This window comes from Daktulosphaira vitifoliae, unplaced genomic scaffold (genome assembly GCF_025091365.1).
Source record: "Daktulosphaira vitifoliae isolate Bord-2020 unplaced genomic scaffold, ASM2509136v1 Scaffold_3, whole genome shotgun sequence".
Taxonomy (NCBI): domain Eukaryota; kingdom Metazoa; phylum Arthropoda; class Insecta; order Hemiptera; family Phylloxeridae; genus Daktulosphaira; species Daktulosphaira vitifoliae.
The window spans coordinates 20,805,601-20,819,567 of NW_026099574.1; the positions used below are offsets into that span (position 1 = coordinate 20,805,601).

General features: G+C 25.8%; 1 protein-coding gene across 1 annotated transcript; it reads left to right on the forward strand.

The window, feature by feature from the left end:
• The first annotated feature begins 16 nt into the window (after positions 1-16).
• LOC126902781 (uncharacterized) lies at positions 17-13,184 on the forward strand. Its single transcript, XM_050680385.1, has 14 exons — positions 17-523; positions 1,491-1,694; positions 3,204-3,518; positions 4,420-4,600; positions 4,651-4,930; positions 5,000-5,056; positions 5,118-5,366; positions 5,438-5,558; positions 5,945-6,311; positions 7,061-7,206; positions 7,274-7,457; positions 9,762-10,065; positions 11,919-12,227; positions 12,873-13,184. Exons 1-14 carry the CDS (start codon positions 297-299, stop codon positions 13,010-13,012), a joined length of 3,084 nt encoding a protein of 1,027 aa, XP_050536342.1. The 5' UTR covers positions 17-296; the 3' UTR covers positions 13,013-13,184.
• The last annotated feature ends 783 nt before the right edge of the window (positions 13,185-13,967 follow it).

The following is a 13,967-nucleotide window of genomic DNA, read 5'->3' on the forward strand; positions in this document are numbered from 1 at the left end:
TGGGCTCGAAGGGAATTGAAAAGGGTACCAAAATAAAAAAAAAAACCATAATTTAAAACTAGAAAAAGATTATTGTGTAGAAAAAAATTAATGAGTGTCAAAGTCACTATAAGAATAAAGGAATACGCTTAAATGTACTGCTGACAGCTACCAATATGTTTATTACATGTTTGCGAATATCGTAGTAGTGCTTAATTGTATGCAAATACCCGCACATAATTTGTGGTAAGACAAGTTGCAGCAATGCGGTGAAACTCAGCCCTTATATCATATACCGGTCACCGAACATTGCGGTCATGGAATCATCGCGGATAGCGAGAACAAATTTAAGTTGTTCGGTTGGAAAGAGAATTGACAGGTACGGACGTCAGGCCAGAAGTAGTAATGGTATGTGGTCGATTTCAAATGGTGACACAAACTGGAGTAGCAAAGCAAAATCTCCATGTGTGTTGATCAACGAATATACAGCTCATAGCTCTGTACACGGTGTGCGCTATATGACCAATGCTAATCCGTTGGAGAAGTGAGTTACTGGAAAGATAACTTTTCGAAAGAAGTGTAAATTAAGTCCCCAGTTATAATTGCATTGCTATCAAGCTAAAAATTAACTTCCGGTTTCAATAAAGATCATTTAGTTTCACAACCCATGTCAACAATACAATTGTTTTGTACTTGGAAAAGCTTCAATAAAAGCTATTTGTAATTGTATACATTGTCACTAGGTATTGAGTATTTGTGTAGATAGTGTCAAGTTTATTTTGTGTATATGATATTCATCACAGTGACTATGAATAATGTGTTTAATCAAGTTTTATGTTTTGTGGGCGGTTAAAAGATAAGTATAAAACTTAAATGGTAATATTAAAAAATATATGACATTTGAGTTATTATAAAGTAATACCGTATAATTATAATTACATAAAAACTTTTATTAATCATTATCAAAAGACTAAATTATGTATTTTTATATCTAAAAAAAAATTTTTAAAGTGTAAAAATTATGATGCTACTGTGTAATGGATTTTAAAAACGTCTAATTTGATGATTTTATTTGTGATGAGTAAAATTTTAGACTTAACATTGAATATTTATAGAAAGTATCTACATTTTTTATGGCATAATGATATTCAATCGTATCAAAGGTTGTAAAAAGAAATAGTTAGTGATTTTAGTGGTGATATAATAAAAATTATAAGTGTATTGTAAAAAGATTTAATATTCAATTAGTTAACACAAATTTCATGTTAAATTTACGTTTTGATAGATTAGGCAAATAGATTTATATGATGTTAGAGTATTTATGAAACATTATGTAGATAAAAGCTAAAAGATAGAAATGGATTCGATAAAAATATTCTAGTTAGATGATAACACCAATTTTTATATAAATAAACAACAACATCAAAATTGGGGGTTGAATAATATCGTCTTTTGACGCTTTATAACAAATGCTCATTAAATTTTGTTTATAAATAATTATTTTTTTCAAGAATATTTTGGTTGATTATGTTGGCGATTTGCGGAATGTCCGCTTGTTATATAGCTTCTAAATTATGGCTTCGATATCGAGCTGTTCCAACAATATTAGCGGTCAAAGATACTCACGTACCACTTTATCAGTTTCCATTTCCTTCGATTACTGTTTGTCCAGCAATAAAAGTAAAGAAAACAGTAGGATTTAATTATCTCTCTAAGTAAGTTGTAATAATTTTGACATTTATTTCTCATTTTACATAAAGTACCTGGTTTATTAATCATTTTAATAGGCTCAAATAAGGTATCAGCAAGGTACTGAGAAAATCTCGATGACCCATTCTTATAGGAGGCTATCGAGAAATATTTTGGTCTATTGTACTTAATTAATTTTGAAAAAAAATATTATAATAAAGTTGAAAAATAAAAATATCAGTTGGTTAAAAATATCATATTTTTAATTTGTTCTGATTTTACCAGTTAATGGGCTGATAAAAGTATGAAATCTTGGCGGGTTTATATATCTTAATATGATTCTGTTTTTAATAATTACAATGACAATAGAACATTGTCATTGATATTTATAAATACAAAAATGTTTTGACTTAATCTATTAAGAGAAAGTTTCTTGGAAATTTTATAGTCGTGGCTAACGCTAAATACCTCGGGCCCTTGTGCGAAATTATTTCAAGGGGTTCTTAATATTTTTTTAAAGGAAAGAAGAACCGCTTTTTGATCATTTACTCAGTTTACGGGGCCTCTTAAGGCATGGGGTCTTGCGTGAAGGCATATCTCACACCAGTAGTGGACTAAGGGATAAAATTTGCCCAAAAAAATTATATTTAGAATGACCTTATAAATAAAAATGTGTATATATGTCTTTGATTGTTTTAAGTACTGAGAGGAGTATTTGAGAGTATATCATATTCCTAGTATGAAATTTTACCCATTCAAAAATTAAGATAAATTGTAATTATTCTAGTTATTGACAATTATTTATTTGTTATTTCGTAATCTTTTTAAGGTTCTGAAAAATAGGCTTTTATTTCTATATTAAATCTCATAGTTGATTCTGAAACCAAAATAATACATACAATTTTATTAAGTATTAAATTCTATTGCCTAAACTAGTTAATATGCCAATGATTAGTACCGTTTCTCCACGTGTCATGTAAAAATATTTTTGGAAGAGAGAAAATATTTTATGGTTAAGGATTAGGGCTTAAAGTTTGTTAACTAATTGGTTGGGTCTAGAATGGGAAAAATTTATCAATTAATCAATAGTTAGGTTAAATCGAATTTCTTTCTGAAGATAGTTGGGCCATGTCAAGTCATAAAATTAAGGTTCGTGCATATCTTTTTACATTAGGGTGGTCCTTATATTCAAATTTCCAAAGTCTTATATAGAAATTATCACATAAATTAATAATAATAATATAATATACATAATAAGGAAACGGGTTTCTATCGATCTCATTGTTTGTAACAATTTACCTGTTTTTTTTAATTACCGAACACTCTGTATAGTATACATAAACATAAGAAGTGGTCCATTGGGAATTTCCCGGTAGCCCAATGCGCTACTAACTTATACATTCTTAGCAATAAATTAATTAGTTTACCTTTAAGTTGATAATATGAAATGATATTATTGATATAATAACATTATTAATAATAATATTAATTATAAGGACACATCTCTTATTATTAAATTATATCTTTTAACATAGATACGTTAACGTGGAAAATGATACAATTCGAGCACAAGTGGAACATATAATGAGTGCGTTATCAATGATGCAACAACCTACTTATTTTCGAATGGAATATCATATTAATTTATCCAAAACTATATTTCGTTTTTTTAAAAATGTGAATGTGACTGATTTTATGTTAGCAACATTACCAACATGTGATGAAATTTTGGGCTTATGTAAATGGCATGGACAACGAATGAATTGTTGTGAAGTGTTCTCTCTTCAAAGGACAGAGGAAGGATTTTGTTATTCATTTAATTCGTTGACTTCTGAAAGAGGAAAACATTGGTACGCTGCAAAAGTAAAAATGTTCTCAGTATATAAAGTTTAAAGGATCTCAAAAATAATTTACAAATATCAATAATCAATATCAAGTCCAGGGGCTAAGTTGATTTTAGATCTTGGATCTTTATAAAAATGATTAAATAATATTAATATAGGAGTTTCCATTTAATAAAAATAAAATTTTTTATAAAAACGTACCTTAAATGAATTAAAAGTTTCTAAAAAAGGAAGTGATAGAAAAACACGTTTAATAATGAACCTGTTAATATCTAATCGAAATGCATAATTTTAAAAATGTCACACGAATTTAGAAGAAAAATATAATTTTTCGAACATTTTTGAGTGAATGTTTCCTCATAATATTTTTAAAGTTATTTACTTTTACAAACATTTTATTATTGTATGAATACTACATAACTATGACAATTAAATTCAGAGGTGTTTTCGTAAGAAAAACATAGAGTAATACGTTTTATTAGAGACTTGAGAGTCCCGAATCGAAGATAACTATCATAATATGATAGTTATTTTCGAAAAAAATATTATTTTTTATTTGATGTCCATATTTTTTTAAAGAGGGAGTATTGAAAAAAATAATTATAAATAAATAAATATTGAATATTATTATATTATAATAATATTTAATGGAATAAGGTAGACAATTTTGTTTAAAATGATACAAACGTATAAGATCGTGTATGAGCGTATTTGTTGTATTTTTAAATGGTATACATTAATTTACAAAATCAAAAATAGGTATACATCTTATATGCCTCAAAATATCACTAATTAATTTTATTACTTAATTAAGAAAATAGTATTCAATAATCATTTATATTGGTAGACATATTATATAGTTGGATCGGGAAAGCATTGATAAATTTATTTTCAATATATTTTCTAGTCCGTTGTCAGAAGTACTTGAAAATGAAGGTATAGTAGAAGAGGATAATATTATGTATCCTGGATGTCAACTTCGAAGAAACACTGCAGTCGGTACAGTTACTGGTTTAGAGGTGTTTCTTCGAGCAGTTAATTCTTCGGAATCTTTAGGAATGGAACAACGTGATGTCGATGGAGCAAAGGTAACCGATTTCATATAATGTATTAAATAAATGTTTTAATATTATTATAGGTATTAGTGCATACTTCCTACCAGTTTCCGAGTGCTGGTGACGGTTTGTGGCTTGATTCTGTACAAGGTCGGCGATTAAGTATAATGGTCTTACCTGATATCACTGTTACAAGCAAAAATGTCAAAGAAGTTGATGTAAATCATCGGGACTGTGTATTTCCAGATGAAAGAGAATTGTATATATATCATGTATACACTCAAAGTTCTTGTTATATACAATGCCGTTTAGAATATGTTTTGTATCAATGTGGCTGTCATTTATACTTCTTCATTACTCCAAGTACTCAACTAGTTAATTCTAAAGTAAATAAGAAAAAATTATTCCATTTAAATAAAAAATTTTGTGTAGATGATGGATACCCTGTTTGCGGTATTCCTGATTTTGAATGTGTACTACATGCGACAAGTAATGTAGAAAGATATATGTCCCTTAACAATGTATTTATATAAATTTTTTTACTGTTTAGGACATTTGAGATTGTTAACTCCTCCTATAGGAACATTAGGTTTCGAACCTAAACTTCTTCACCATTCTCTAAATTGTACACATTGTCGGCCCACTTGTTATGAAACGACATACCAACTAGAAATAAATTATTCTTTGGATCAAAATCCACTAGTATGGAAATATTTTGGTTATCTAGATGTTGCGTACATTAATTTAGGAGCTACTAAGTATCAAAGAGATATTACATTTGTTTGGACAGATCTTTTGGGTATCTATTTAATGTATCTATATTAATGTTTAACGAATTAAAACAAATTATTTGTATATTTCACTTTTTAGTAGCTTTGGGTGGTGTTGCTAACTTATTTTTAGGATTTAGTATACTTAGTGTTGTTGAGTTTGTTTATTGGGCGTTGAAAATATTCGTCAATACAGTCATTGGATTTTCAAATAATGTAAAGTAAATAATACATCATTAAATGTATCTTAACTGTCACCGAGTGTATACTTTTATTGTAAGTTCTTACCTATACTATTATCCATTAACTCTAAATAAATAAAATAGAAAAACCGTCTCAGTTCGTTAGTTGTTGTTTGACTTTAAGTAAGTATGAACTCTGAACTTAAACAAGAATTCTGGCGAAAAGAATTTGCTTGGTCTTATACGACTATAGAAAGAACAGCTAAAGCACAAACTAAGAAATTAAAAAGCGTTTTTAAAGAGTATGCTCGGTATTGTACATTACATGGTGTTCAGTATATATTTAAAGATAACTCTAATATAATTGAACGGTTAGAAACCTAATAATTTTTTTATGTACTCATTAACGCAATTTATATTTTTAGGTGTAGTTGGTTGGTTATAGTGTTATTAAGTTTTTTTTGTGCTAGTTTTTTAGTAAATACAATGTGGCTGAAGTTCAGTGCTTCTCCGACAGTAACCGCGGTAAAAGATACACATTTAGCGTTATATCTAATTCCATTTCCAGCTGTAAGTGTTTGTCCTATAGACAAAATAAAACGATCATTGGCTTACGAATACATTGCTGAAAGAATTAACGATACGTACAATGAAGCTGAACTTGATAATTTTTTAAACGCTTTAACATTTTTTCAGCATCCAGTTTATAGCAGAATGATTCCTTATCTAAACGGATCAAAAAACTTAATATATAAGTTGGCTAGCATCAATATAACAGAATTTATGTTGAAGGTTTGATGATAAAAATTTATGTATATTATTTTTTTAAATTTCAAATACCAAGAAAAAAAATCACTATAAATTTTCACCAAGTTCTCCTTGATGAGTAGCAAACTGGGAAGGTCATCAATTAAGAAAATTACTTTTAATTGTTTTATAAAATAAGTCTAATTTTTGAAAACATAAATATGAACAGTGGCTTACCAGAAATTTTACATTTGAAACTGACAGAAGTCATAGAAATCTGTAGATATTTACCAAAAAATTATATTTTAGTTTTCAATTGCATATTGTAGGTAATTACTTACAATTTTAATTAACAACTTAATTTAATTTAAATATCAATTTAATTTTAATAACAAAAATTTTTTTTATGATATTTACTTAAAATATAGGTTAATACTATTGATAAGGCTCAATGTCTTAGCTTTCTATCCTCCCCCATCGTATGTGTAAATAAATAAAATTACAATAATGTGATATATTTTTAACATTACAAATAATCTAAATCTTAAAAAATAATTGCAATAAATTCTATAAAATATATGATTATTATGATTTTAAATTTTTAATTAACATTGACACCTTAATTTATTTTGCCGTTTAATTGTCAAATATAAGCACTGTACAGCACTTTTGTTGGACGTCCAATAAAAATAAACAGCATTTTAAATAATATATTTTTAGTATATTATTTATTGTACCTTTAATCAAAATAAACTTATAAATTAATTTGCATATCGAACTTGATATCTTCATAGGTATTGCCGACTTGTGATGAGGTGTTCAACGCATGTTATTGGATTGGCCATTTTTATAAATGTTGTGAATTATTTAGTTTACAAAGAACAGAAGAAGGTTTTTGTTATTCATTTAACTCTCTTAACTCAATCGATGCAATTCATTGGTATTATTTATTTATTTCTATATATTTGTCTAACCTAAAAAAATTATTATTAATAATTATATTGTAGCCCGGAAACAAATCCTATAGATATAGAACAAAATTTATTTACAAATAGAAGTAATTGGGACTGTATTCTAAAACGAAATACAGCGGCTGGGTCAACAACGGGATTACAATTATTTTTTAAAAAGTTAAATGAATCTGAACGATTAATAAATGCTTCTTATATAATAGGTCCATCGTCAGTGAGGGTAAGTTTAGAAGTTAAAAATTACAGATTTAAGAGGTGTCTCACATTAAATTAATTACTTTTGACCCATTATAATTTTTTATATGAGATTTTTTTTACAATTTAAAATTTTTATTCTACGATAAAAACATTTTAGCTTCGCCACGAAGCTTAGAAGATATTAATTAACTTTTGTAACCATTACTACTTTTTCTCAGCTTTCACTTGAACCGATTTTTTCAACGATACGTCAAAAGATTACATATCGTATCTACCTGAAGATATTACCCTCCAAAATTGAAAAATTTTCCTTTGATCGCCGTAAATGGGGGAAATTAAAAAAAAACTAATTTTAATTTCGATAAATTGTGACATTTTTAAAAGTATTCTTACTTAAAACTATCATACTTTTTAAAAAATGAGTAAATCAAAACAATTTTTTTTAATAAATATAAATAAATAATTTCCTTCTTTTTAGGTATATAATTTTTTTGAAAATCTGGCCATTAATGTGCCCACTAGAGAAATTCCTAACTTTTGCATGAAAAGTTAACCTTTTCAATTTAACTTTTGGATAATCTTTTGGAAATACTCCGAGCTTCAAACAAATGTTAAATTAAAGCTTATGTAATAAGCTATAAAAATAAAATTCCGACACATAATATATATTTAAGTGATCCTTGATTTAAAAAAAAAATGTTATTTTAGTGTTAAAAATCACTGTATTTCGTGCATTTATAATTTTTTATTTCATTTATTTATGCATATATTTTAAGTTTAGTGGTATAGTCATAAATGTAATGAGTTCCTATTAATTCCCCTAACAAAAATTAAAAATATTTAAGTGTTAGTTATAAATATTTTGCAGTTTTTAATGTTAATCCAATAAGTATATTAAAATAAAGGTTATTGCCCTTTTCAAAACAAAAAAAATGTTCTAGCTTTTAATTGTCTATGATAATTGAAAATTTCAATTTCATGACTGAAACAATAATTTAGTTAATTATAATTAACTAAAGAAGATTAGAATAATTAATTAAGAAAGTTAACTTTCTTTCCTTTTAGCTTCGATGCGAAGCTGAGAAGATATTGGTTTTACTATAACTTGGACTTTATTTTGTCTTCATGGTGAAATCAGACATCAAAGTTAATAAAAAAAATATAATTTTTGTAAAAAAATTCTGTTTTATATTTTTAACTTTATAATACTATAACTTTTTGAAAGATGTATGGATTAATATAATTCTTTTTTTTATGGATGCATGATGTCTTTAACTATCATTTAGTATATATTTTTTTTATAAATCTGACTCTTTACCTGCCTACAAGAGGGAATTCAAAATGACAACTTTTTCACAAAAAATTTACTTTTTCAACTTAACTTTTGAAAGTTTTCTGGAAAGTCTGACACTTATATATATACCTTAAATTATAGCTAATGTAATGTAATTTATTATGGAAAAAAAAATTTCGGACTTTATTTTGTCTTTATGATGAATATGGCTACCGAATGCTATTTTTGTGTGAAAATTTTCGATTTTATTTTTTACATTTTTAACTTTATAATGCTATAACTTACTGAAAAGTGTATGGATCAACACAATTTTTTTAAGAGAAATAATTTTTTTTAATAATCCCTTTTTTATTCGAAATACTTAATCTTAATCAGGATATTAATAAGGAACTAGCAGATCATGTAGCTTTTGGAATAATCCATCAATTTTTTAAAATTTTTCACTATCTACAGATTTGCATCCAAGCGTTTTTTATGATAGTGATTTTAATCACTGTCAGATATCATTATACTTAACCCAACTATGCTACGTCACCACTGTGTCGCAACCCCCCTGTGCTGTGTTTTTTTTTTTAATGTTGGAGATAAGTGATGTTACAAAATATTAACCCTTAATTGATAAATTTCCTAATTTTTCTTAGGATAGGAGATATTTTGAAGTAAAATATTTTTACATTAAAGACAACAATACACAATCACATATGCTAGTTTATTGTATTACTATATTGACAGATAAACCTGTATATAATATTAATTAAGTAACTTATTTAAGTTGGCCGATAGTAAAAACCTACAATACTATTAGTATTACTTTATGAAAAATTAAAATTGACGATGAATAATTGAATATAAATAACTTATACGCGACAATAAATATTCCTTAAATTGTTAAACGTATAGAGCAGATATCAACTAAATGGTGATTATTCGGTCAATCCCCAATTTTAATTAAATTTAATACATTTTTTATTTTTTAATTAATTAAGTAAGTACGTAATAGTGAGTTCTAAATACATTTATATTCACATTTAGGTTCAAATATTTTATGTAACCGAATATCCAGAATCTGGTATGGGTAGTGTTGTTCTCGCAGAAACAAAAAATAAACTTAGTATCACATTAAAACCTTACGTTACCATTAGTACGGATGCTATAAGAAAACTACCAATTGAGGATAGATTTTGTTATTTTCCTGATGAACAACAGCTAAGTATATCAAAATCATATACCCAAAAGTCGTGCTTGATAGAATGTCGCTTGAATTATATAAATGAAAAGTGTCACTGTCGTCCATACTACTACAACATGCTTGGTAAGAATAATTTTTGTGAACAAAGTAAGTATAGATTAATTCAAGATTAAACTTACTTAATATATTTATATTTAAATGTTTCTTAATAAATGTACTAAAATAAGCCATAAATGTAGTTAATTTCTCACAATGTTTTTTTCAAATTGATTTGTCTTTTTTACACTAATTACAATTCTGTAAAAATAAAATATTGGTGTAATAAAATAGTTAAAAAAAAAACTGAAAAACACGCTTTTAAAGCATATCGAACTAAAAAGTTAAAAATAATTTAAAAAATGACCTCAAAACAATAATATTAGTATTTTCGTTCATTATTGTGTTTTGAGGTCATTTTTAAAATTATTTTTAACTTTTTAGTTCGATATGCTTTAAAAGGGCGTTTTTCAGTTTTTTTAAACTATATTTATTTTTTACTTTTTAGTTTTTATAACATTTCTGTCACAGTCACGGAGTGTTTATTGTAAATTATGACTATCAATAGATATAATTTCTGTATTGCCAGTTAGTGTGTTTAAAAACTCACAACAATGTGTCTTATGACCATTGATAATAAAGGCTATAAACCTGCGAATATCGTCATAAAAAACCAATTAGCTACCTGTATTTGTAATCCCTTGTGTATTATACACGTATATTAACTCAAAAAAATTTGAATCTTTAAATGTTTATATCTAATAATAAACAATAAAAATTTGTTTATATATATAATATTGATGATGCACACGCTTGTAAGGGTACGAAAACCAAAAATAAAATTATATAGGAATAGTGTTGCCGCCGTGGGGTGAATGCATTACAACAGTCTAGTCTCAAGGTCATAGACAACGGAATACGCGAGAATAATAACACGTGTCGCGTTGAGAGTTACAAATAACAAACAACATGTAATATATATAATTATATGAAACTAATATAAGCGTGTTAAAAATTGTATTATTTTGTAAATTTATAGAACTTTTGTTATACTAATGAGATAAACAAATGTTTATTATTTTAAATGCCACCTCTCCATTGATAGTAATATTCAAATTATTAAATAGTATTACAGTCTAGTCTCAAAGTCATAGACAACGGGATACGCGAGAATAATAACACGTGGCGCGTTGAGAGTTACAAACATACAATCAGGTGAAACTAATATAAATTTAAAAATAATTAAAAAGTCGTAACACTTTATAGTTAGCAAATAGCGCTGTTATAAGGCTGAGCCTACAACATAATATTTCATTTATGTTCCAATTAGTCGTAAATATTATTAAAATGAATAGGCATTTTAACAATTTGTACGGTTATCCAAAAGAATTCTACTGGTATCATTATGGTAAACTAGATTAACTAACTAACTAACTAATTAAACAAGAATAAAAAACAGTTTTAAAGCTTCAACTTTAATATTAACACTTCAATGATAATTTTAATTAAATTATTTAAAAGGTATTGCGAGGAACTTGGCTTGGTGAGGAGAGTTGAAGAGGATAGATTTCCCCAGAAAAAAAACGGTTACATGATGAAGATACAATCTTTCTTCGTTTAGAAGGGGTAATAAACTGTTTTTTATATGTAAAGAACAGATATTTTTCAAAACTACAATCTTAGTTTTAGTTACTCTCAATATAACCATTTTTGTTTTATAAATCGTAAACAAAAGTTACATTAAGAAGGATATTAATGGTGTACGCTCGGCCTGATAACCCGTTATATGCACACTTAAAATTGAAATTTGTAGTTATAGCATATTAAATATGCTATAATTTTTTTACCAGTTTTAACTGATATTTTATTTTTGCATATTCGAAATCAGTGTAAAAAATTAATTGATTTTATAAACGTATGGGAGCTAAACTGCATTTTCTCCAAAGTTAATCTCCTTTGTTTAGATAATCGTATTCCAATATGTAACTCGACACAGCTTTTATGTATAGCTCTACACAATAGTGAATTACGTTTCTATAGTCCACCAATAGGAAATATTCGAGGGTTTATGCAAGGAGAGGTACTCTCTCCGCTTAATTGTTCACAATGTCTACCTACATGCCATGAAAGCGTTTATGATGTGGATGTAGATTCTTCATACGATTCTCAACAGTTATCGAGAGAGAGCTACGGGTCCGTAGACATATTTTACAAAAACGAAGGCGCAGTAAAATATCAACGGGACGTAACGTTTGGATGGATTGATCTACTAGGTAATGTAAACGTTAAAAATATTTAAATGAGTTTGGGAGAACTATAGTTGTCTCTTAATCCTATCCTTGGATTCATCAATGGTAAACTAATAAAATTATATTCGATAAGTTTATTTTTAGTTTAAATATTATTTTCTATAGTTGAAAATTGAATATATTATTTTACAGTAATGTATTTTTTAAGACTAAATTTCTAAAAAAAAAACAGTTCTAAATTTTTTTAGTTATTTCGGTATCATTCTACATAAATATTGTTATGGCCGTTTACTGTTAAATTAAGATTTACTCTTATTTGATGGAAATATGAAATATTGCATTAACCATATGTTAACTCATAATTGCTTATTGTACAACTGTGTGTAGATAGTAATTTTTCTTAATAAAAAATGCCAAATTTTCAATATTTCAACATAAATCTAAAAAATATTATGTTAAGTTAATGTTTATACAAATTACATTATTAATGTAATCAGTTATATTAAATAATAAAATTTGTATAAAATGTTATAGATTTTATGAACATTAAGAAAAAGAATATAATATAATTTTATTAGTTTAATCTTTTGAGTATTTAAGGAATCTCTAAATATTTATCTAAAAAATATATATTATTGTAGTATAACTATATTTTTTTTTGATTTTCAGTGTCATTTGGAGGTATTGCTGGTCTTTTTTTGGGATTCAGTCTATTGACTATAATTGAATTTCTTTACTGGGGCGTCAAACTACTCATTTATCACTGTGCAACTCATTGTTTTATACAGAAAAAAGTTTCTCCAAAATGATATAATTATAACAAATAGTTAATAGTGTTATTTTTCAATTAAGCATAGTTATTATTAAAAACTAAATTTAAAGAATTAAAGTAGTAAATATTATAAAAAATTCATACTTAGACCAGCAATACATAAATACTTAATTCAAAAATAAAAAAAAATTATAGTAGAATTAGTTAAACACTGGTCATTTTAGAATGATTAAAATTAAGGTTTATTTAGTATATTTGTAATTTTAGTTGATTAACTAAAAATATAAAAATTATTAATTTTATTATTACTTTTTTTATTAATGTTACTTAATCTAATTTTTTAAAATTATTAATTCATTAGTTATATTTGTTAAGTAAACTATACTAGTTGCAAAACAAGTAAATTAATAAGAATGTCGTTTATCTGTATTTTAATAATATTATTAAGAAAAAATTAATATTAAGAAGTCAAATTTAAATGTAGAACAAATTAAATCAATAAGATTATAATAGAGATATATAGTTTTTATAATTATCCCTTATTAATATAGAAATGATTCTATTAAAATAAGATCTGAGGAAATTATCATACAATGATATTAATGAATTAATATCAACCAAAAATAATTGAAACATTTTAATATTTTCTTTATTTTTTTAAAAAATAATCAATTTTATATTTGTTCCATAAAATATTGATTATAAAATTAAATGTTTAAATTGATGAATTTATATTCATTAAATTAGCATAGACACATCAATATGCGAAATTAATAAAGCAGTAACATACTTTTTATTACTTTTTAGATCAATAATAAAATTTTTTCTCTAATTACACCCTATATGTTCATTAATTTTCTAAGTAATTTAATTCTTATTCAAACCAAATTTCGATAAAATACATAATAAATTTATTTTTATTTAGTTGTTTTTTTCAGTGAATACATATTTTTTTTTATTTCAAAAACATGAGTTCAATATGAGATTATAAA

Coding starts and splice junctions, on each gene's coding strand:
- LOC126902781 (XM_050680385.1), top strand. CDS start 297: ATGGAATCATCGCGGATAGCGAGAACAAATTTAAGTTGTTCGGTTGGA. Junction 4,601..4,650: donor GTGATGTCGATGGAGCAAAG/GTAACCGATTTC, acceptor ATATTATTATAG/GTATTAGTGCATACTTCCTA. Junction 7,458..9,761: donor TAGGTCCATCGTCAGTGAGG/GTAAGTTTAGAA, acceptor ATTCACATTTAG/GTTCAAATATTTTATGTAAC.